The sequence below is a fragment of the Thamnophis sirtalis genome, unplaced genomic scaffold (genome assembly GCF_051295495.1).
Source record: "Thamnophis sirtalis isolate CommonGarterSnake01/CBP01778 unplaced genomic scaffold, rThaSir2_p1.2 scaffold_10, whole genome shotgun sequence".
Taxonomy (NCBI): Eukaryota; Metazoa; Chordata; class Lepidosauria; order Squamata; family Natricidae; genus Thamnophis; species Thamnophis sirtalis.
The window spans coordinates 26,549,100-26,572,437 of record NW_028261390.1 but is presented as its reverse complement, the minus strand read 5'-3'; the positions used below and the strand labels follow the sequence as shown (position 1 = coordinate 26,572,437).

General features: G+C 33.2%; 1 protein-coding gene across 1 annotated transcript in view; it reads right to left on the bottom strand.

Moving 5' to 3' along the window:
• Positions 1-23,338, bottom strand: part of LRBA (LPS responsive beige-like anchor protein) — a 380,505-nt gene that overhangs the window by 20,504 nt on the left and 336,663 nt on the right. The window contains exons 48-52 of the mRNA XM_087724319.1: positions 20,703-20,870; positions 11,551-11,640; positions 7,157-7,349; positions 5,180-5,242; positions 1,174-1,329 (exon numbers count right to left, since the gene is read on the bottom strand). Of these exons, the coding sequence (XP_087580445.1) occupies positions 1,174-1,329; positions 5,180-5,242; positions 7,157-7,349; positions 11,551-11,640; positions 20,703-20,870 (670 nt within the window). The remainder of the gene's footprint in view (positions 1-1,173; positions 1,330-5,179; positions 5,243-7,156; positions 7,350-11,550; positions 11,641-20,702; positions 20,871-23,338) is intronic.

The window sequence follows — 23,338 nt, the reverse complement described above, 5'->3', positions numbered from 1 at the left end:
TATTTCTTTCCAAATATTATTATTGTGGCTAGGTGGAAGCAGGAATGAAAATAATAAAGAACATGAGGTGGTAGATTTTTGTGTGTATATATTATCCCTATATTAGATCTTTATAAAAAGGGGTGCACAATCTAAATAATATTACAATAGTTTCAACATAATCTATTCTACAGTGTGTTCTTCCATTCATCCTATATTTTGTATTATGGAATACAAGAAGAAAAATATCAGGAATACATTGCAATTATGCATTTTAAAGAGGCAAGAAAGCAGAAAATAAATTGAAGGTAGAGTTTGTTTTGGAAATTCAAGGTAAAAGCCAAACTGGACCTTCTTCAACCAATCAAATCTTCTCTTGTCCTGCAAATCCAATGCTCCCTACAATTTACTTAAATATTCGATTTGGCACTACTAATGAATTTTCAGAATGATGCAAAAAGAAAGAGTAAAGGTACCATTGTATGTCTCAATCAGTATTAAAATGTTAGCAAAAAGAAATATTTGATGTCTTGAGGGTAGAAAATAATAGGCAGATAGAAGGAGACAGTGGATGTATTTTTGATGTAAAATTACAGAGATGTTTTGGAAGAGTCAAGTGTTTTTCTTACACTTTACAGCAAGGATATAAAATTTGATATTCCTTCTTTTTTAAATATTAAAAACAAAATTAAATCCTCAACTGCAATTGAGCCTGGCAATTATAGTTATAAGTTGTGATGGTTGTAAATCAGGTCCTAGTATGAATGACCTTGTTATGACTTTTTGTGGTAGTCATTAAGTGACCATCATGGTCATTAAACAAGGGTTGTGCTCATTAAGTGAACCCACTGTATGATGTCTTTCACTGGAAGCTGAAGTAAAGGCTGGTTTTCATCTACAATCCCAGTCATGTGAGTAGAGGATACTGCAAATGGCTGTATAGGTGGGCTGGTTACCGAGTGACCAAAACACAGTCACATGACTGCATTGGGGGCCAACTATAGGAACATTGGAACCGGGTAATAAGTATATTTTATGGGATCCTCAGAATTTTGAATGGTTGCTAAGTGATAAATTTAAATCAAGGACTACCGGTAATCAGTTTTGCTGTTTTGTAAAAATTGTACAAAAACAAAGTTTTAACAGTTTAATTAAACAGCTTCAGAAAAAGATTAATGTATTACATTAACTCACCCGTATCAGTAGAATACACCCGAAAACTTTTATCCCAAAATCCACAGACTAGGATGTAGCGATTATCTGAAGTGATAACAAAGCACTGGGAATGGACTTGAATACTTTGGTCCAGAAGATCTGTGATTTGCCTTCTGTGCATACCTGTATTGCTAGCTAAAAAAGGAGAAAATGAAAATGCAAGAGAGAAATAATAGTTTACTCCAATTGAAAAATAAGTCTTAATTTCTTGCCAAACAATCTTAAATCAATAAGAGTATGATTCTTGGGACATCTTATTTCCATTTCTTTTTCCCAATTTTAATACAGGGTGCTCAGATTATTTCAAGAAATAAATCTTATAAGGCTCTGACTATCTCTCTCAAAAATAGGGATATGATAAAATTCATTTTTAGTGCAAGTTCAGCTTGCAAAACAAATTAGATAGACTACAATTTTAGTATGTATAAATTAATAAAACTTAAGCTTGACAAATTATAGGTAGCCTTCAAGGTATGAAAGACTATTTAAAGACCATTTGAAGTTACAAATGCACCACCAAAATGTACTTACAACATCTTGTACTTTGAATGTGATCACTCCCTCCTTTCACCCATGCACTCGCTAATTGAATGTATGGCGCGTTAAATGCACATGAATTATCTCGGGGTAGGGAAAGTCATGGGGGGGGGTAGTGATGGAACAGGCCACCTGCTTCATATCACTTAAGACCTCCCCTGATGCACAGATACCTCATTCTCGCTCTCCTGTAATCTCCACAATTGCTGCCCCCCATCCTGCCATGCTTTCTGATGAAGCTCTGTCTCCTCTCCATCATATTTCTTTCCCTGCTCTTCTTTGCCATGTGCACCATTCCGGGCCTCCTTTCTTACCGCCAAACTGCTTGTGGGAGTCTTGAGCAATGAAAAAGGAGGTGCGGAGAGCCACACGTGCCCTTCTGGGTTTCCTTTCCCTCTGCTGAACTGCTTGAGGAAGGATTTTGCTATGAAAAAGGAGGTGCAGAGGCCCACTCACGCATCTCCAGGCCTCCTTTCTCACTGCCGAAGTGCTTGGGGATTGCATCCCTGTAGGCTTCGACAGCCATTTACAAAAAGCCTTTGCCAGTAGGAACATAGCTTCGCTGGTACCAACAAAGGCTTTTTGCAAAGGGTTGCCAAAGTCTACAGGGATGTAATCTTACTGTAGGTTTCGGCAAGGAAATGGCAAACAGAGGAAAGACCTGAAGGACCAAAGCCTTCCCTCCATTTTCAAACATCCAGGACTTAATTCACAGATAATAGAGGCCAAAAGTGTGATATCACATGAGATCATTAGCATGAGATCTCGCGCTACTGATCTCATGGTACTTTAGACCTCTACAAATGCACCGAAAGCCTGAAGCAGCAAAGTAGGCAAAGAAACCCTGACGGAGAGGAAATCTTAGCAAAATAAGTGAGTCTCCACAAGCAGATTGCCTGTGAAGACCTGGTGTGTGTGTGTGTGTGTGTGTGAATAGGCAGGACAAATGTTGCATAGCCTCTACGGTAGTTTGTAAGGGTGAACAACTGCCGTGGTGCTGCAATATTCATAATTTCAGGACTTGCTCATAAACGTTAGGGGGCATTTATTGTGTAACTTCGAACATTTGCTAAGGGAACACTTGTAACCCGGGCATTACCTGTATTTGTAAGGATGTAAGGATTTTACAAATTGCTGTACTTGTCTGTTAGAACTTTTCAAAGATAAAGGGTTTTTTCATGATTATACTTGTATGTATTTGCCTTGGAATTGTTTGCAGAAATACTAGTACAAGAAATGTCTTTAAAAAGCAGATTCAATACTGTAAAGTTCCTTTGTATTCTACTGTACTGTGTTTGTTTGCAAATGTTTTGTGATTGCTTTCAGCAAGTTACTTTGCATTCCACTTACTGTGTTAGTTTGTGTGTGCTTTGAGATCACCTGTTTTTTGTTTTTAATTAAAAGGCAGCTTCTATGCACTGCTTTCAATTCCGGCAGTCTACCTGATCTACCAAAATATGGGGCGGAGCATATTGCTTCCGCTTGTGGAGATTATTTAATGACCCGAAAACAGCAACCCCAATTTTCTTTCACTTAGTAACTTGATTGATTTGCTTAAGAATTGTGGTAAAAAATGACATAAAAATGAGTCCAATTCATTTTGTGACCATTTTTATTTACGACCCTAAAGAATTAGGGTTATACCTTGAGGACTACCTGTTATATAACCCTTAATGATTTAATTCATTATACAGATTGCAGATCACTAGGAGCTTTATTTGAAGAGGGAAACCTTTGGTCTATGTACTGCAGCAACACTGCATATATAAAATAATTATAAGATATATTAAACACAGTATCGATAAATATAATAAATAATAGTATGGAAATTAGGTACAGTAGTGATTTAAAGGATAACTTCAGATGAGATTTCATCTATATTTTATTTATTAAGTGAACCCTGGCATTTTCAGGAAAAGCATCATAAATTGTTATGTGACTGCCATATACTGCAAGCGACTGAAAATGTGGGCTAGTTGCTGACTGTCTGAAATGTGATCACATGACCAGAAAGGGCACTGGCCATCAGAACTGGGTCTTAAGTATGTTTGGGGCGGGGCCCATATTACGAATAGTCACTAAGTGACCAGTCATAAGTTGAGAACTGCTTGTTTTTCAAAATAGTATTGCAGATCATTTGCAGTAATTTACAATATTAATAAGCATCCTAAAACAAGCTGCTTAAGTATTAACTCCAGATATAATTTCTAGCTATAACTTTAATGTTATCAATAGTTACACATGCAACAGTTCTTAACATGTTGAGGGTAATATCTTTTTCAGACTGCACCTAGATTTAATATATTTATCTACTAAGTGTCATTTATTCAATAGGTACTAATACGAATAACACTAACTTTGCATTTCATGATTCCCTCCCTCTATCAAAGGGAGATAATCTTAGCATCCAATCTATCAGTTGCATGCTAAATATTAATGTGGGATAAACTTAAAAGAAAAAGGCATGTGTGTTATTGTACTACTTTTCCAAAGTAAAATTACAGCCTGTATTTTGCTCACTGCAAGAATAAATCTTGCAGACATCCATGATAAGGGCTGAATAGAATAAGTCCTATACTTTAAACATTGAATATAAAATGTTTCACAGTTCATCTGATACATATCTACTGATGCTTCCCAAGGGTTGTGATAAATACATTACAGAATATATTATATGAAATTTACTGATGCCTAAAAATAAAGGTTCACAAATCATCTAGTGAATTTTTTTCTTTGTGATTTAAGCAACAGCACTATATTACAATATTTGTGAATCAAGTTTATTATAAAATTTAATGTAGCTGAGAAACCATCTTCCTGCTTCCCTGGTTCTGATCCTGAAGTCAACCATAATTTAGTAAAAAAAAAAAAAACTAATATCCTAACCTTAAAATGACTGAGCCATTTATTTCAACTCTGGAACTGCTCTGCAATTACACATTAATTCCATCAGCCTGAACAGCAGGCCTGTGGAAAAAAGGATTGATCTCCTGTAATTATAAAATTCTGGCACCAGAGTTTTATTTTTCACAACACAGTGCCACTAAGAACCCTACTGTTATTATGAAAATTTCCTCAGCAAAGAGCTCCATCACATTACTGGTGCACCAATTCATCATAACATGCTCATCAACAAGTCTGAGTGATGAAAAGGCCCAATATTATCCTGACAGTACTTCATGCGCATTCTCAATCACACATTATTACGGCATCCATATTAATTTTCATTGACACACGTCCTAGGCCTGTTCAAATTAGGCAAACCAATGAGGGGGAGTTGATGAAATACCAGCATAGCCACAGCTCATTGCATTCCAATTTGCATGCAAATGGTTTATCAGGAAAATTCCATTCCCAGCAACCAGCAAGTGAAAAACAACCGTAATCTACACTTCAGGGCCACCATACAGAGCTTAATGAATCGCAAAGAGAGAAGGAAGTGACAGACCTATGAGAGGATCGATTTCCACTGGCAGCTGGTATGGCTGGTCTTGTACAGCACCTTGATGAGCTAAAAGAATGAGAAAAGGCTTAGAGATAGTGCTATTTTAGGTACTAAAATCACACACACACAAATTGTATAAATGAAGAATTATTGATACTGTCTTTTTAAGAATTGGATTTTCTCCCATTTAATAAATTATATCAGCCAAAATTTCAAGTTTTTTTTTAAAAGGTTTGTTTATACACTTATTTTATTCTATTTCTGTTCTCAGTGTATGCCATCACCAGAGATTTGGGCCATAAACTATAGCAGATGGTTAACCAGCAGCTTCTCATATTGCAAAAAAGAAAACAAATGGTAAAGAATGCTGAAAACAAAATGTGACAGCCACTTGCTATCGTGGTTCTCATCTCCTTTCTTTAAGGGAACAAAAAAAAAACCCTTTGAATGGGATAACACAAATGTAATATTCATAAAAAATAACCGTTTTATATAAAAAGGAGATTTTTAGGTCATATAAATACAAAGGGGTATATTATCATTTAAAAGTAGTGTAAACAGAGAAAAATCTCATTTGTAACTTAGTTTTGTTTAATAAAAATGTATGAACAATTTTTGTATTCAAAACATTTTTTTTCTAAAGCTAAAATGCAAAATAATTATTTCCAGAATATTTTTCTCAAAATATCAATGAAACTTTGCAATAATGGAAACTAGCATAAGAAAAATCATACGCCCAATATCCCACCTTTTCACAGGCAAATTGCAAAGCATATGCTTATCATAAAATTAGCTTTGTTGGAATGATTACTTAGTTCATGTGGAATTTAGAAGTCTATGATTCACTAAAATCATAATAAGCACTATAAGTTTTTTCTCTATAAGGATAGATGTTCGACTGTACCCAGCAGTGAAATACTGTTAATTCAATAGAATGAAAGTATACAATTTTACTTACCTGAGTCAAGTGATATATGAGTATTTCCATATTTTTCATTTTTTTTAAAAATGGCAATAGGAATTATACAATAAAATAATAAACAATATTTTAAACAAGAATAAAAAGGCTAAGAGACCAGGAAGACATTGAAATGTAGCAGTAGTAGTAATAAAAGAGTGGACATTGAGTTTTTTCACAGAAATTTGATGAATTTCAGAAGTCAAAAGCAGCAAGGAAAAGATGGGGACAAAGGATTTGATAGGAGGGATGCTTTCGTGAAGCACAAAAGGGTTAATAGGGAAATGGGAATAATTGAGAACAGAAATATTGGATGCATTTACTATTTACCGGTACTATTTGGCTCAAATGTAAAAGCAATCACAAAAGATAAGCTGTTTTTCTCCAATATCCTGCCAACTGACAAACAGACATTATCCACTCCCTGACAGTTCAGACTAAATTTGGAGTAAAGTTGTTCACCTATCAGGAATAGCATTTCAACCAATTTACCAACTAATACATGAACATTTGTATTCAATTACAATTATTCCTAGACTGGTGGAAAACCTTGATGTAAAAAGCAGATAGACAAAGGACATTTGGAAATTTACAGAGGTCACATGTAATAGCCCTAAAATTATATAATTATATAATATATATAATTTGTTTCCACTACTCAAATTTAAACTGACACAGCAAACCAAGGATAATGCAAAGCTTCAAGATTTCACATTTCAACTCTGCCTACAGTTTTGTTTCCAGATTTTCTATCATCTTGCTAGAAATTGTAAAACATTGCTGATACTGCTCAGGTACTTAGTAAAACTTGATGCAAAAGAATGAGGTTGGTATTCTTATAATGTATTATTACATATAATTTGCATAGTTTACTGCATGGCATTTCTGAAATGATTAAAAGTTCTATTGCACTAATATAACTATGCTTATACTTCTTAAATACTATGGAAAGTAGTAGCCCTTTTGCACCTTAATACCACACACCAATTTGCTAATTATGTAATCAATAATTCTATACTTACCAGGAAGATTGTGCCACTTATTTACAGCAAATATTCGGTTGACGGTGACAGTAATCACAGCAGAATTTGCAAAACCAGGCTGAGTGTTGGCTGCTACATGAGTTACAGGAGAGTTGGATGGAAATTTTAGGACCATGATGACATCCTGTTGAGCTTGGTCTGTGAACATCAATGGACTCTGGAGAAGGAGATACTGTTGAGTGGGGAAAACAAGATCCCAAACACAAGGGAAAAAGGGAAAGGCAAAGAAGATTGGAAAGATAAGAAAGTGCAGGAACGGTGAAGACCCCGTTAAAAGAAGCAAGAAGCATCAGCAGCTGCAAATGAATACTAATGCAATAATTTTTCACAGGCTATGGAAACTATATTTTAATGAATACTTTGATTTCACATTAAAAATTAAATGAAGAGGAAAAAAATCTAAATCCAGCAACTCATCATTAAAACTTTTTCAAGTATCTGGGTATTAAAATTGCTACCATTTTTGATCACCAGATTCAGATGAAGAAAAGAAAGCCCCAATAAAAAGAGAAATAAAATCATGAAAATTTGTTCTCCAAAAAATTGTAAAACAGCTGTCATTTTTTCCATGATCACATATCTGCCCCGGGAAAAGACACAGCCTTTTTAAAAAAGTAGCAAATGAAGGGTCTTTTTCAAATTGAACTTTAAGTATTATTGTATACAGCAGGGGTGTCAAACTGGTGGCTTATGGGACAGATGCATTATGCACATGCCACGCTGACACTGGCTCTGCAAAGGCAAAAAATGTTGTGATATGTCACATGACACCATGTGGCACGATTTGAATTTGACACTCGTGATACACTGCTTGATAATCTTGACATTAATGTAGGAATATTAATTCAAATTAATTATAGAATATAGGTTTTTACAGCTGTTATATTTTCATAAAATGAATATGTGCTGATGTTTCCTTAGACTCTTCAGAGCAGAACAATGTTATATGATAAAAAATAAGGATGTCACATCTGAAGTCAAATTCTATTTTAGAATTTGTTCTAATAAAGCCGTGTAGTAGCTGATATTCAACTGAATCAACACCTATTCATTATCGCACCCAACTTTTCCAGGAAATCATTTCACTAGTCAATCCATATTAATTTAATTATTAACTAATAGATTCTACAATTAAGCATGTATTTTTGGGCTGTTTTCTGTTTAGTTACATTACAGATACCCTGACTTCATTCAAAGTTTTCCTTCAATATCTGCTTCATTCATGATACAAGTCTAAGAAGTAGATTTTAAATAAGTATAGATGTAAATTTTAAAGAATAAGAAAAAAGTACAGATATAAATTTTAAAGAAGAGTAAACTAAAGCAAGTTCAATGTTATTAACATGATGTATTCAGTAATATTTCCAAATGAAGAATTTTAATTTGGAAATATTATTAATTAATCAAAATATTTTCTGCAGCTATTCTATGTTTTCCTCCACTATTGATTTGTTTCTGATAAAATAATAACAACAACAACAACAATATAAAGCAGGGTTCTCGTGCTGGTTGGGAAATTCTTGGAGTTGAAATCCACAAGTTTAAAGTTGCCAGGTTTGGAGAACGCTTGGATGAGGTGGGGAAAATCAGGAAATGTTTCAAATAAAAAAGGATGTAATATTGTCAAACTCCATAATGTTAGCAAGTTCAGGAAGCACTGGATTTCTGGAAATATTATTATTATTATCATCATCAAGGTAATACAATAAAGCTCCAAAACCAATTGAAATAATTATTTCACACAATTTATACCTAATGTAATTAAGGCAGAGTTAAGGAGTCTCTTTCTCACATTTCCCGCTCCCTTCGATTCAGGACTCTTATCTGTAATGTGCCAACCCTATTTCTTCCCTTATCCCTCTTACTCCATGTTCTCAAGGTCCAATAAGACATTCCATCACAAAGATGAAACTCTTATGCTCCAATTTCGCAACAACCACATAATATCTCTAACTATGATTCATTTAAGTATCTTATAGATTTCAAGAGGTTAACTTAATCTGGATATAACCCAATTAACGATCAAATTTAATTCCAAGTTTTATAAATACTTTTTTAAGAATTAAATTTCTAGCAATTCCTTGGTTGCTACAACACTTTTTACTAACCTTTGTCTTCCTGGAAAGCTAGAATTCAGTAAAGCTCTTCTAGGAGAACCTTGTGGCTATGGAGCTACTTAGACCTAGAACTCTAACTTGGCAGCAGGCAGGTTGACACAGTTTCCGCAGAGCAAACTAGGTTTCCAGCATGACAAAGTATAAATAGGGAAACATTCATGCCAACAGACTACCTATTTAATATCACTTGCCTAATGCATTGCAGATGTTTTAATTTTAATGTTTTCACTTTGCAATTTTGTATCCTGCCTTCATAACTCTATTTGATAATAGAAGTTTCATTTGTTAAGAGGTTGACTTTCTTTGCTATGTATTGTCTGTCGAACCCTAATATCTATAGAAGAGTCATTAAAAAATGACTCAAAATATTAGGAATACTAATTTGGTGTACACATATATACACATCCTTTAAATATTACATCAGATTATATATTTGATGAAGCTATAAAATAACTGATGTCAAAGGAATTATCAAGATGCAGTCTTTACTCTCATCATTGTTATAACATTTTGGAAGTAGGAATTACAGCCCTATTCTAAGAAAGTGCTGTTAGCTTATATTATCAAAATTCATGCTTTCGCATCTTTTCTAAAACTGTTTGAGATAACTAATATGTAACAGCTGAACAAATAAAATAACTGATTGTTAGTGAGTATGGTATTAATGTACACTCTGCTAAATAAAGTTATTATTTATATATTTATTACTAATATTATGTGAGAATAATCCTGAAATACTAAGTTTGAATACAGGGACAATGGTTTTTGCCTAGTTATCCTTAGTTGTATATGTACATTTAGTTATAGATAAATAATGCATTTTTATATCACTCCTTTGAAGAAAAGACATTAAGAGTACTTAGAAAAACATATTGCACTATGAATTCCTATTTGTAATCTTTGCATGAAGGTGTAAATAAAAACAACTAATAAGCTACCCAGACACACTTTTGAGCAAGTGGCTAAAAGCCAATCAATATTATGAGTTAATCCTCCCTGGATGCTCATTCAATTAAAGGTGTCAGTAATGCCTCATCTGATGTGGCCTCAATTAAATTCAGCTATCTGATGGTGTGAAAACACAAGGGGATACAGCAACAGCAGCCAAACCAGACAAATAGGCAGCCTCCTTGTGATTGCTAATTACTACACCTGGTGCATATTATGGCCTGTGCATTTAACACAGCCCATGGTGCCTTTAATGGCTTCTCCACACAGAACCCAGAGAAATTAGTGGAACTTTTAGCAATTAAACCAATCATTACAATGGTAGAACTTTGATTTGGTGTTAACATAGCATGGAATGAAAACATTTTTTGTCATTCTCATCTTAACCCCCCCCCCAAAAAAAATTAAAACACAAGAATAAAAATGTGAACTTTAAAACTACTCTCTGAAGTTATTGTTTCTACAACATTTGCAGAGAAGCGAGAGTCAGTTCATGTTTGTCTCTGTGGCAGCTCTCTGAAATGCTAAAACTGTATATTTTTTGCATATAATATAGACATACACACATGTATGTGATCTATTTCTTTAAATGGTAGGAATTGCCTGAATTGAATTCTTGATTTTCAACCAAATAGCCATAGTGTTATCTGATGTTAAATGACAATGATCTAAATCCACCCACTAATTTCAAAATGCTTACACAAACTTAAATTTTTAATGAAATTTGGTAAAAGCAGTATTGATTAGATTTATATTTTGCTTTTATTTTTGTTTTCACTTCAAAAGACATCATTAATTTCTTTCCATTTCTGTGTATCTCTCCACTCTTTTTTATTTCTAAATTGCAATTCTATGTGAAAAGGAATATCAAATACTAAGAACTGATTTAAATATCATCTGAATATTTTTGAACATATAAAATAGCTTTGTAAAATCATATTTTGTACACCTGCCCATGTACAAAAAGAGAACAATAAAGTGCACACTTGAGTTTACTAACTATGATTATGTTGTGTTGTCCCTGAAATTAAAATGGAGCATCACTATTTAAAAATTTCTATATTCATCTGAGTAAACTTAAATAAGATCTCTAAAATAATGATGTGCTCCAGTGGAATTCTGATAAATTGTAATACATTATAATTTCAGTGGAAGAATGAATATTTTAAAATGTTACACTATGAAAATATAAGTTCTGGTATGCGTGCAAAAATGTTGTATTTTATACATTTGAAACAAAGAGAAGATTTGTGTATTTGAATTCAGAGTAGCCATTTTACCAAGGTGTAAAATCTGGACCCAACTTACCAACTGCATAGCAGAACTTCTTGGAGGATGTGGTTCTATAAGCACTTGGGAAGGAGTCTGTCCAAAACTTCGGATCTGAGCTTCCACTGCCTGGAATAGACATCATCAATACATTCTTATGTGGAACATGATTAGATTTTATCATAAATTACATTTAAAAATATTCAGCGATAAGTCATGGCTCATTAGAAATTTGTCATACTGACAAACCTATAAATAGTTACAAAATAAATAAATTTTCCTGCTTTCTCTAGTAATAAAGAGACTAGAGATAAATATATTTTGTTTGGCAGCAACTTACTGTGTTATATGTTTATGTCTGAAAAGAACTACAAAATGTAATTTAAAAAAAAAGGTTGGAGAGGTATGAAAGACAAAATGAAATACTAGATTATTTATAGTTTTAGTGAAAATAATGACAATGATTAAAATATTCCAAATGCAATATTACAAACAAGTTCTAGTTGAAATTTAGTGAAAATCTTGAACATTAATGAGCAACATGCATAAAAATGAGCATTCACACGGGCAGTACAATATATGTTGAAGGTACCGATTGACAGTGAAACTGAAAATAACTTTGAAAAAACATTCATTTATCCATCATATATATTTAGGAAGTACATGTACAACTGAACTTGCATCTAAACTTGCATTTAGAGAAGGTTCTTCACCATCTTTTTGCTATTTCACCTGCCGTTTCTGAGATTTCTAGATGACGCTACCATCTCCACATTTTCAGAAGGCCATTTATATAGTTTATCAAAATCGGACACATATTGCAAGGCAAACTAAAGCTGTTGCAGTCTCAGGTGCATACTTGGGATACAGCTTTCTTGGTCACACTTCAGCGTTTAGTAAATGCAAACTAGTTACAATTTGGAATTTTACATTCAACAAAGAAAATGAACTAATTTAACAACAAGTTTTTACAAATTCTGTTCCTTGTTTATCAATGTTTTTGAAGCCCCTACAATCACTGAAAACTAATGCAGAGAATTAAGGAATTGCTTTGAAGAATATGGACTATTTTGCAGGCAATGAGAAGAAACACCACCAAAACACAGAAGGCATATTGCTTTAGAACAAGGCAGAGATGGTAAAGTTATATGAAAGTTAACTTTTAAGTTTATAGAGTTTTTTTTTTAATTGTGCCTTTGAATCAGTGTTGGCTTCCTAGGGCTGAAAATGAAAAAATATCTCTTTGAGATTGTAAAGATAACCCTGTCTGCATGAATACTTCTCTTAATAACAGAAAATAAATAACATAACAAGACAACACACTATAAACCAGTTAATTTTATAATCATTCAATTCCCCAACCATTTACCTGAAAATAAATTTTAGTGAACATAGTATCATTATCAAACCTTTATTATTGTCATAGATCAGCACAAGGAGGGGAGGGGGTAAAGTCAATGCAACTCATAGATGATATATCTAAAACAATTATGAAATGCTAAAAATATATAAACATATGTTTTAAAACAGAAAAATTATATAAAAGCTGAAAAGGGGTAGTATTAAAGGTTAGCATGTGAAAGACACTATCAAATTTCAGAGCATTCTAGTATGGTGAATGGGAAGCTCATTAAGTCTAGTTTATGGTACAGGTCATCATCAAAAGAATTTTAAGCACTGCTGAGCAAAAACCTGGCAACATAGAATGTTGTAATAGGGCTGATATCTGAAAGCAGCAAAGAGGTGTAGAAGGGGTGTCTTGTATATTCTGGATATTTACACAATAACAGTGAGATGAAGCTAGTACAAATGTCTCTATTTAGCAGGCACTGAAGAAGCAGATGCTCTGTTGTTTTTGTATGTCCAAAGTTACAGGGCCATTGGCTCTTGGATAAGGTATCTATCTCTACCTACCATCCTATCCTCCTACCTGCCTGCCTGCCTACCTACTTTTATTTTGGTAAAAAATGGGTGAATATGTATATATGTTTGTAGGTATGTATGCAGCTATGTGTTTGTATACAGGCATATAAAGAAAGTATATAAATAAAAATAAAAAATAGAAAAGCAAATTGAAAGAGAGGAAAAGAAAGGTTATAAAGAAGTAGCTTCCAAGCTTTTGGAAGTGATTATATTATATTATATAAGGGTTATATTATATAGCCAGTTTGGTCTAGTAGTTAAGGCAACAGGCTAGAAAGCAGTTCTAATCCCACTTAGCCATGAAAACCAACAGGTGACTTGGGGTGACCTTGGGCCAATCACTCTCCTTCACATCAACTCACCTCACAGGATTGTGGAAGGTGTGTTGGATATGTTTATCACCTTGTGTTATTTATAAAATTATAAAGTTGTAATAAATAAATTAAATATTTTTTTCTATCTCTGTCCTAAATTACATCATAATTTCCTTCTTTCCATAAGTTACCCTTGCTAATATTTAAACACATAAACCACAAGTTCATTTTTTTTCTTTTTTTTCAGCAAAAAGTTCATAGGGGATTTCAGTCACTGCTAAATGTAATTTTTGATTTTTTTCAAATCAAAAAGGTTAATTTTACCATATTTGTTAGATCTGTCATTTTCATCAACATTTCTAGTATTGACCGATGACCATAGCAACCATTCCATGTTAAAATGGCACTGAATGAATAGTGGTTATGACCAGTCTTGGTGTTTCAGCATCCATACAGTCACATGATCTGACTGTTTGTCAAACTGTTAGTACTTACAAGCATGGCCAAGTGCCCCACAATCACATGATCACCATTTGCAATGTTCCCTGCTGACTTCCTCAGGAAATCAATAGCAAAGCAGAGAGGGAAGGCTGGAAGTTGCTGAGGTGAGTCTCCCTCATCTGCACTGTCTCATCTAGCCCCTCTGTGCTTTGCACTATGCTGACCACTTATGCATTCTCCCTGACCCTTGCCATGCCCCCTTCACATCCCCTTTACATCTTTTCCTGACAATAACCCTGACCCAATCCATCCCAACAAACAGTCTGAAATGCTTGGTTCTGGACAGTAAAGAATAGAGATTTGGCCAGATAGAAAATCAAAAGACTTTTTAGGAATCCTTACATTTAAATTCTTAGATCATTGGAAAGTAGGCACTTTTTATTTCAGTATCTAAATAATGCAACATTTGCTTAATATGAATGTATGGAACAAAAATAATATCTTTGTGCTATTTATCAATTCTGAAAATTAGAATCGTAAAATATTTGGGTTAATATTGCTTTCAGATGCTGTTTTCCTCCACCACTACTTACATATCCCAGAATATGCATATGTATGAAAACAAAGTGTATTCCAAAACATTAAGGTGAATGAAATCTGTATAACCTAGATTTTTTTAGAACTGTAACAATTCATTTCACGTAAGAAAATTAATAAAACTTATTTTTGTTCAACCTAATTATGAAAATGATTCCTGCAGGCATAATTACGTTGCAACTGAGTTAAAACAGAGAAGTAATTATAGCCTGCAAAAACGATTTATTTCTCCCTCAGTGGAGAAGTTTTGCAACTTTCTCTAATCTGAGCCTGTACATTCCAGACATATTAAACTGAGGCCTAGTACAGCTCAATGCAATCTTCAAACCATGCAAACTGTCCATCTACCACATTGTAATCCCAGCTGCCAATCTGAAATAAACCAGTTAGGCAGAGCAGACATAACCTACAGAAACAAATGCCACTCAATAATGTTTAGAGGCACTGGGTTCATGGATAATTTCAAACAGTGTCTTTGTCTGGAACATTGATGTGCTCACTGAGAACACCTAAATCTCTGGCTACTGGAAACAAGCAGATAAAGCGGAATAAGAAAAATGAGCTTTGAAAATACTTCAAAGAGACAAAGAAAAAATGGCAAATGATTTCAAAGAAACTATAAGGAAGACTGGAGAGAATACATGCAATGCTGCAAATATTTGGGGTTGAAATAGATTTCCATATGAGATTAGGGACTATCACTTTGCATATATCATCATAATAAAACTATCATTCAGGATGCATATCAAAAGTCACAGTGCTGGATATGAGGCACTTAACTTACCCATATCAAGATTTCAAGTTAATTATTACTAGATGCTGTCAGTGGCAAAGGAATATCCTATAGAGATTGCCAATTTAAACACAAGTTAATTGTAATACATAATTCTATCCAGTGTATTGACTTTGGCATGATTAACTTCCTTATATTGTGTGAAATTTATTTTTCAACACGTTCGCGATGGATCAAACATACTCTTACATTTCCTCTATTAAATATTACATCCCTAAATAGTATGTTTGGATTCAATATATTTTTAAAAAACATTAAATAAGAAACTGGTACCATTTAATGGTATTTTACATGGAGGTTTTCAATTAAGTTTAGACTAATCCTTAACATTTATTTAGCTTTTCACACACAGTTCCTGTGCTGCACTGTGTCAAACAAACCATCTGGACAGCATACTTCTGGCTACAGCTTCTACCAAGATAATTTGCTTCCAAAAACCTTCTGAGCGGTGTCTATGTGGAGTCCTCATTTATTTAATTCACACTTTCAGAATAAATGTCTATGTTGAAACATTTTCTAATAATTATACTAATTTTCTAAGACATCTAGAAACACCTATTCATAAAAAGACCACTGCAAATAAGTTGAAAGTATTTAGCAGCTGTTGAACTATGCTGTAAATACAAATTGCATTTGACTTTGTGAACGATTCATTGGCTAAGTTATCTTCTTATGATTTAAAACTGAAATTTCCAGCTTCCACCAAGAATTTTAAAAAAGCATGAGATGTCATGAGATTTTTAAAGGACATTGGAGATCAGAGTTTAAATCCTGGCTACCTAACTTACCCATAAGGGTCCTTGGGAAAGCATCCCCTAATGCTTCACCTGCATATTACAAATATTAGAGTGATGCAAAGTAGTAGAATCGTGCTTGTTTGGACAGTGTCCAGAATAACAAAGTCCACATCAGATGTCTGAAGTCCTAGACAGCTAATAAAGGTTCCCAGCACTGGCTATGAGGCTAAGGAGATACACTAGAGAAGCAGAGGTCAAGAAGATAACTGCTCTGTTCCACTATCCCGCTGGAAAATGAATGAGACCTAAACCTGTTGGCCTTTCATTAGGCCTTCAAAATTGGCTATGTCATCAGGCATTGGGACTGTAATGTATAGGAGAGTCTGTGAGATGATTATGTTGTTAAGTTGTTTGTGTTTTTTATATTGACTGCTGGTAATTTATTGTTATGTTGCTGTTATGTTGTATTTTTAGTGTCCATTGCCTAAAATTATCGTTAGAGTTGTTGAGATGGGTGACAGTTTCAATTTAAATAAATAAATAAATAAATAAATAAATAAATAAATAAATAAATAAACAAACAAACAAACAAACAAACAAACCCAGATAATGCCTTCCAAAAGTGCATTAATTCCATTGCAATTCTTTTCCACAATATAACCTGGAAGAAATGTGCCTTGGTATTTTTAATGCAAGAATTTTCATCATATTAAAAAATAAAACAATTATTAATTAAGCAAGTTTCAATATATGTACCATTGAACCATGAAGTTTTTCAGGGTAAGAATTATTCCTATTGTGTTGTTGATATCGTCTTGGATCCTAATTAATGTTACACTATCATAAGCATTCTCTCAGTAGAATTTTATTTATAGAAAATTGACATCTTTAAAACAGGGATAAACATTTTTTCCCCCATGATAAACATTACTGGCTACAGTCTCCAGAAATTTATTCCATAGTGTTAGTAAAATGTCTGGATCAATGTTGAGAGGACATAATGAGCTATAAAAACAAATCAATTTCTATCTTCTTGACCTATGAAAGTTTTTTGTAAAATCAAACATAAGAGAAAATTCAAATTCAGCCTAATATTTAGATATACAGTTATAGTCTCAGTTTAATTATTATATAAATAAAGCATCCTAAATAAACAACTTCCTTTAAAGCATTTTTTCCTTGCGATAAAAGACCAAATGTACTTGTGAATTCATAGACATTTACTTCAATATGTTAGTTTAAGAAACTGTGTTCCATTGTAATTGGTCTCAGAGGCTCTTATATTGCAAAGCAATAAAAATTTAAAATGTTTAGAGAAGTTGGCAAACCTCTTTATAGACAGCAAACTATTTTTATGAACTAACAAAAATATTTCACTTTTATTCAAACTATAATTTCTGACCAATCAAGCCAATGCTGGTCATATAAATTGCTCTCAATTTTGGAATGTTAGAATAAATCTTTGAAGAGACAGATTAACAGACAGGGAGATGATGAGTTAGTATGAGGGTGTGTAAGAAATTCATTTATCAAATGGATTGACAGTGTATCATATACATATTGGTATGATTACATGGAGATATGCATAGAACTTTCATATTTCTTATGCCTTCTTCCATAGCTAAAAGAAAAATGATTCTCCAGTAGTAATGGTAGGAAAGAATTCTTCTTTGAATCTCTAAGTCTTTGGTATTACTTCATATACAGTGCATTACAAATAGCAAGAAGCCCAAGAATAATTTATTTTAGCCTTTAATGTACATTTTTTTAAAAAGAATATCTTACATTGCGTAAGAAAAAAACCCTTATAAGTAGTTTAATAATCAAGAAATGTAAATGTCCCTTGAAAGTAGCTCTGTTTACATTCCATATTATGAACCAAACAGAACATTCATTGACCATGTCTCCTTATCACAGTAAGTGTTAAATCTTCAGAGTTTTTGCTTGCCGTGGCTTTAGTCAGTTAAAAGGAAGATGAACAAACATTTGCTAACCATTCTAAAGTTAATATCAAGATTGAAACTGATTCTCTGTTTTATTTTAAGATTAGAAATAAGGTAAAATTAACATTTTTGTATTATTTTCCTCAAGGGCTTTTGAGCAAGAGGTGAGGTACCTTATTTGACATTTATTTCTTAATTGCTATAACTATTGGATGCTCTTTATTCATTTGTTAATTCCTAACAGGGAAAGAATAAACTGCATTTTCCTTTATATTCTGTTGTTCATTATTCAGAAATTCTCTTCTGGTATATTATGCCTTAGGCTTAGAGATTCAAAGAAGAATTCTTTCCTACCATGTCTTTTTTCTATTCCTAATCTGCAATATTATATAGTCCAAACCTTTTCATTGGTCTGTTTTATCCTTTAGCTCATACATCGTGAAGAACATAAGAAATTATTAAAACCTAAGAAAATGTTGATATGAGGAAAAGCAAAATAAATTACCAAGTATTTCAGAACGTCAACAGAAGGATTATTTCTGTATTAATTGATCACAAGGCTTTCAAAAATTAATTACATTTTTACTAATAAACATAGTTTAGGCCAAAATATTAGTAAGCTTCATTCTTTTGTTTGTTAGGACTGTTTTTTAGAACTGTTTATTAAACTGTTTTTAAACAATTAAAGACTCCCTCAATGTTTAAAGTGCAGCAGACTGTTAAGCTATAACATCATAGAAATAGTAAAATAGGGAACAGACCTTTTTATTCACAAATTATTGTAATGCTGTTTTTCCACATGTGTTGGCTATCTAGGAAATTAACATAGTGAGAACTTCTTTGTTCTTTCAAAATTCCAGATTTCTTGGCAAAAAGAAAACAGCATTCTGTATGTCCCTTTGTGTAATAAAGACATTTAATCACATACTAATCTTGAACTCTTTGTATTTTAAAAGATATTACAAAGAATGCATGGATACCATGACTTCTTGTCTTATACATGTTTGCAAGTTGAATTTATGTCATATCAATTTACCTAATTCTAGTTAATTAATTGTGGTGTGTAGAAGGCTAGGAAACCCCCATGGTTACCCTAGCAGCTTTCTATACTAGATTTAACTATGAAAATGGGTTAATAACAAATAAACAGATGCAGACACATAGACACACACTCCTAAAATATCATGACAAGAAGACTCAGAAATTAGAGGTTCTGCCTTAAGTCCATTGTTTATGCTCTTTAGAAGCATGTCAGAAAATCATAAATAAAAATGAACTTTGTTAACTGCAAGAAAATAAAAATGGCTATGATTGGATTCAAGCAGAAAAGCCAAAACATGTTAATGCCAGTAAGGACAAAAGCAGTGGTGCAAGCTGTTTTTAAATCAATTATTCAAATAGTTATTCTCTTACAAATTCAGAAAGCAATATTTCAAATGTGAATTTCATGTACGTAGCAGCATTTTATAAGGTTTGCCAAATCTATAATTACATGTTGTACACTCTCTTGTTGATAAAGATCTGTTTGCTTTAAATTATGAATAAATAAGCTCTTAAAAGGATTACATATGAAAAAGACCCAAGCATTTTTAGTGCTTGCATAAAAATTGGTGCACTAATTACATCATTTCCTAGGCTTTTTTCTAAAAAAAATTCAAAAAACCCCACAGTGGAAAAATCTAGAAATATTTCATTATATTTTAAATCCACAATTCTTGTTATAAAAGCTTATAATAATATACCTAAAATTTACAGAGAGAACAATCAACAGTGATGTATATTTTCTTTCTTTTACATGAAGTCTTATAGCTTTCCAAAACCTCCCCAAAATCATTTTATTCAATAATACTTGCTAGGCACAGTATTTCCCTTTTCAGTTTCCCAAACTGCTTTTTCCATTTGTAGCAAACCTTGTAGAGAGAAGACCATTGCCAAAGAAACAAGGCAGAAAGGAGAAAACTGTCTTACTAATAACTTACAAAATCTGTTTTGAACAATTATGCCATGTGTAACCAAAATAAATCTAAGGAGTTATGTTAGTATAGGTAGGATAGAAAATATCCTTTAAAACAGGGTTCCCCAACTTGTGAGCCGCAGCCCACTACTGGGCCATAGGCTAATCGCCACCACACCACATGAGTGTCTGGACAGGGCACGCACCTCTGCACATGCACACAACCCACTTGTGAGAGCATCAGCATGGGCGCTCGCGGCCCCTCACTTGAGTGTCGCCATGGATATTGCACTTTCCCCTCCCAAAATCATCTCCTCTTTCCCCACTCTAAATGTCCCGGGTCACCAATGTGGAAAGGTTGGGGAACTTTGTTTTAAAATGTCTATAAATCTTTTAAACTACAATAAAATCAAATATGCTTTATCAATATTTCAAAAAGTCCAACATTCCTTCATAAATTTTTATTCTCCCAAGTATGAACATGCTTACCTCCCTCAACATTGGATCCATTATTGAATTGAGATTGACAGCTCCTTCATAGGTCAGATAGTAGAAAACATTTAGAGATCTGACAGCTTCTGGCCCTTGCTGCTTATAGCCAAAAATCAAATCAATCCACTGGTGCAGTTGACAGGAAACAAATTCACTTTCTAAAGCCTGAAACAAAATACAACACTGGTTATATTGTTTCTCAAACTTATTTTCTGTCCACCATCTTACATAAACCACAATGCAAAGGTTAGAAATATGCAAGCGCCTTAGCGAAAAAAGGTTATTTCACAAACTATGACGATGCTAATTATACCTTTTAGAATATGTTGAACCAACTGTGCCTTGCAAGTCCCTAATGGAGTTTTAAACATTTGCAATAGAGTTGTGCTAGTATTAAAATAATTCAAGGTTGTACTATGAACAATTAAATTCACCATGGATGAGTAATCATTGTCTAATCTGACAATAATAGGAAAGGACAAGACAGACTATATTAATCATCCCAATCTTGTACCTTTCAGTTGTGTGGGCACCTGTGTCTCACCACATTGGAAGAGTATCACCTTGGGAAAGAAAATACTACTATATAGCTAAAGAAAAAATGCTGCAGCCTTATAATTTATGCACTGTTTCCAACTGTTGGAAACAATAGAGATAGCCACTACCTTAAAATGATGCAATCTATCTATTGAATGTAATACAACTATCACAACTTATAATTTATTACATCTATCTTGAATTTTGACAAAATGGCATAAATAGTTAAAAGGCAATTGGTAAATTTTACTATAACTGATATGTTAAATGGTAGTTTTCTGGAGTATACACATAATTGTCAATTACAATTTCCTCTGTAGTATGGAAAAATGCAACAAACATACTAGAGTTTCAGACTTCCATACTGCATCATTTACCTTCATCTATAGGTGTCAATAGTTTTCAAGAAGTGATTAATGTGTAAACCAGTATTACTTCAAATAGAGCCTAATTTTGAAATCTTAGATTTCCTTCACTACTAGATCTCCTATAGATAATTAAAATGAATCAGCACTAACCTTTTGAAGGTTAATTAAATAATTTATTATATAAATTAATTGTACATAAATATATAAATTAATTAAATATCATAATTAAATAATGATTAGTTATTTAAATAATTAAAACAATAACTGTAATAGTAATATAAATATTGATTTTAATATTGATTTTAATATTTATGAGCCGCGGTGGCACAATGGTTTGAGAGCAGTACTGCAGGCTGCTTCTGCTGATCACCGGCTGCCAGCAGTTTGGCAAATCGAATCTCATCAGACTCAAGGTTGCTTTAGCCTTCCATAGTTCCGAGATCAGTAAATGAGGACCCAGATTGTTGAGGGCAATATGCTGACTCTGTAAACTGTTTAGAGAGGGCTGTAAAGCACTAGGAAGCAGTATATAAGTCTAAGTGCTATCGCTATTATTAATAATTCACCAATACAATAATAAAATAATTAAAAGCATTACAAAAATCTCATTCCGGAATCTTGTCTTATAAAAGGAATCATGTAATTTCTAAATCAGTTTAAGTTATAACTGCTACACATCATTAAACACATCATTAATGAACAGGATTGACTTTTTAAAAATCCCATCTCTTATTTCATTTATTATATTCTCTTCAAGCAATATAAAGCTAAACTGATCATTATATAAAATAATGCTTTCTTTCAACAATCTCTTTTTACAAAGACTTCAAATAATTATAAATTCCATTTAAAATATAGTTTCCAAACACATAACTTATATTTTATATCTTGATAGAAATCATTTGATAGATGATTTCTCAGATTCATTAAAAGAAGTCTAGTGATTCTAGGACTGTAAGCCCTAAAAGTCAGATCTCACTAAGAAACATACACATGAAAACCTTAAACTACTCTTACTAGAACAGTGTTTTTCAACCTTTTTTGTGCAAAGGAACACTTTTTTCATGAAAAAAATCACGAGGCACACCACCATTAGAAAATGTTTAAAAAAATTAACTCTGTGCCTATATTGACTATATATAAAGTAATTTCCCACGGCACACCTTACACTATGTCACGGCACACTAGTGTGCCACGGCACAGTGGTTGAAAAACACTGCACTAGAACAACTACTGGATCTTACAAGTCTGAACGTGCTTCTTTCCTCCCTTTTTTAATCATGAGAATTAAGCTGGAAGACATATTTGAAATATATTTATAAATCACTTTCCTGGGCTGGGTTCAATCTTGTTTATCTGAATTGATAGAGGGTCTTCCCTCTGTCCTTCTCACTGTAGATGTACATGTAACAAATGTTTATGCAAAAAATTCCTGCAGTCTTTCAAAAATTTTTGATTGATTAGTGCTATCACATCAGTGTCAACTCTAAATAACTTCATATTTTTTTCCATGACAATAAACTCTAATCTGTTCTTCCAGGTCTTCACCACTGAAGCTAAGACCATTTGCCGTTCTGATGGTCATCCTCTTGATTTCCCTTCTTTTTGTTCCAGCAATAGAACCTTTAGAGCAGGGGTGTCAAACTCACATAGTCACATTGTCATCATGTGACGTATTGGGAATTTCCACCCCCCTTTGCTAAACCAGAGTGTGAGTGTGACCAGCAT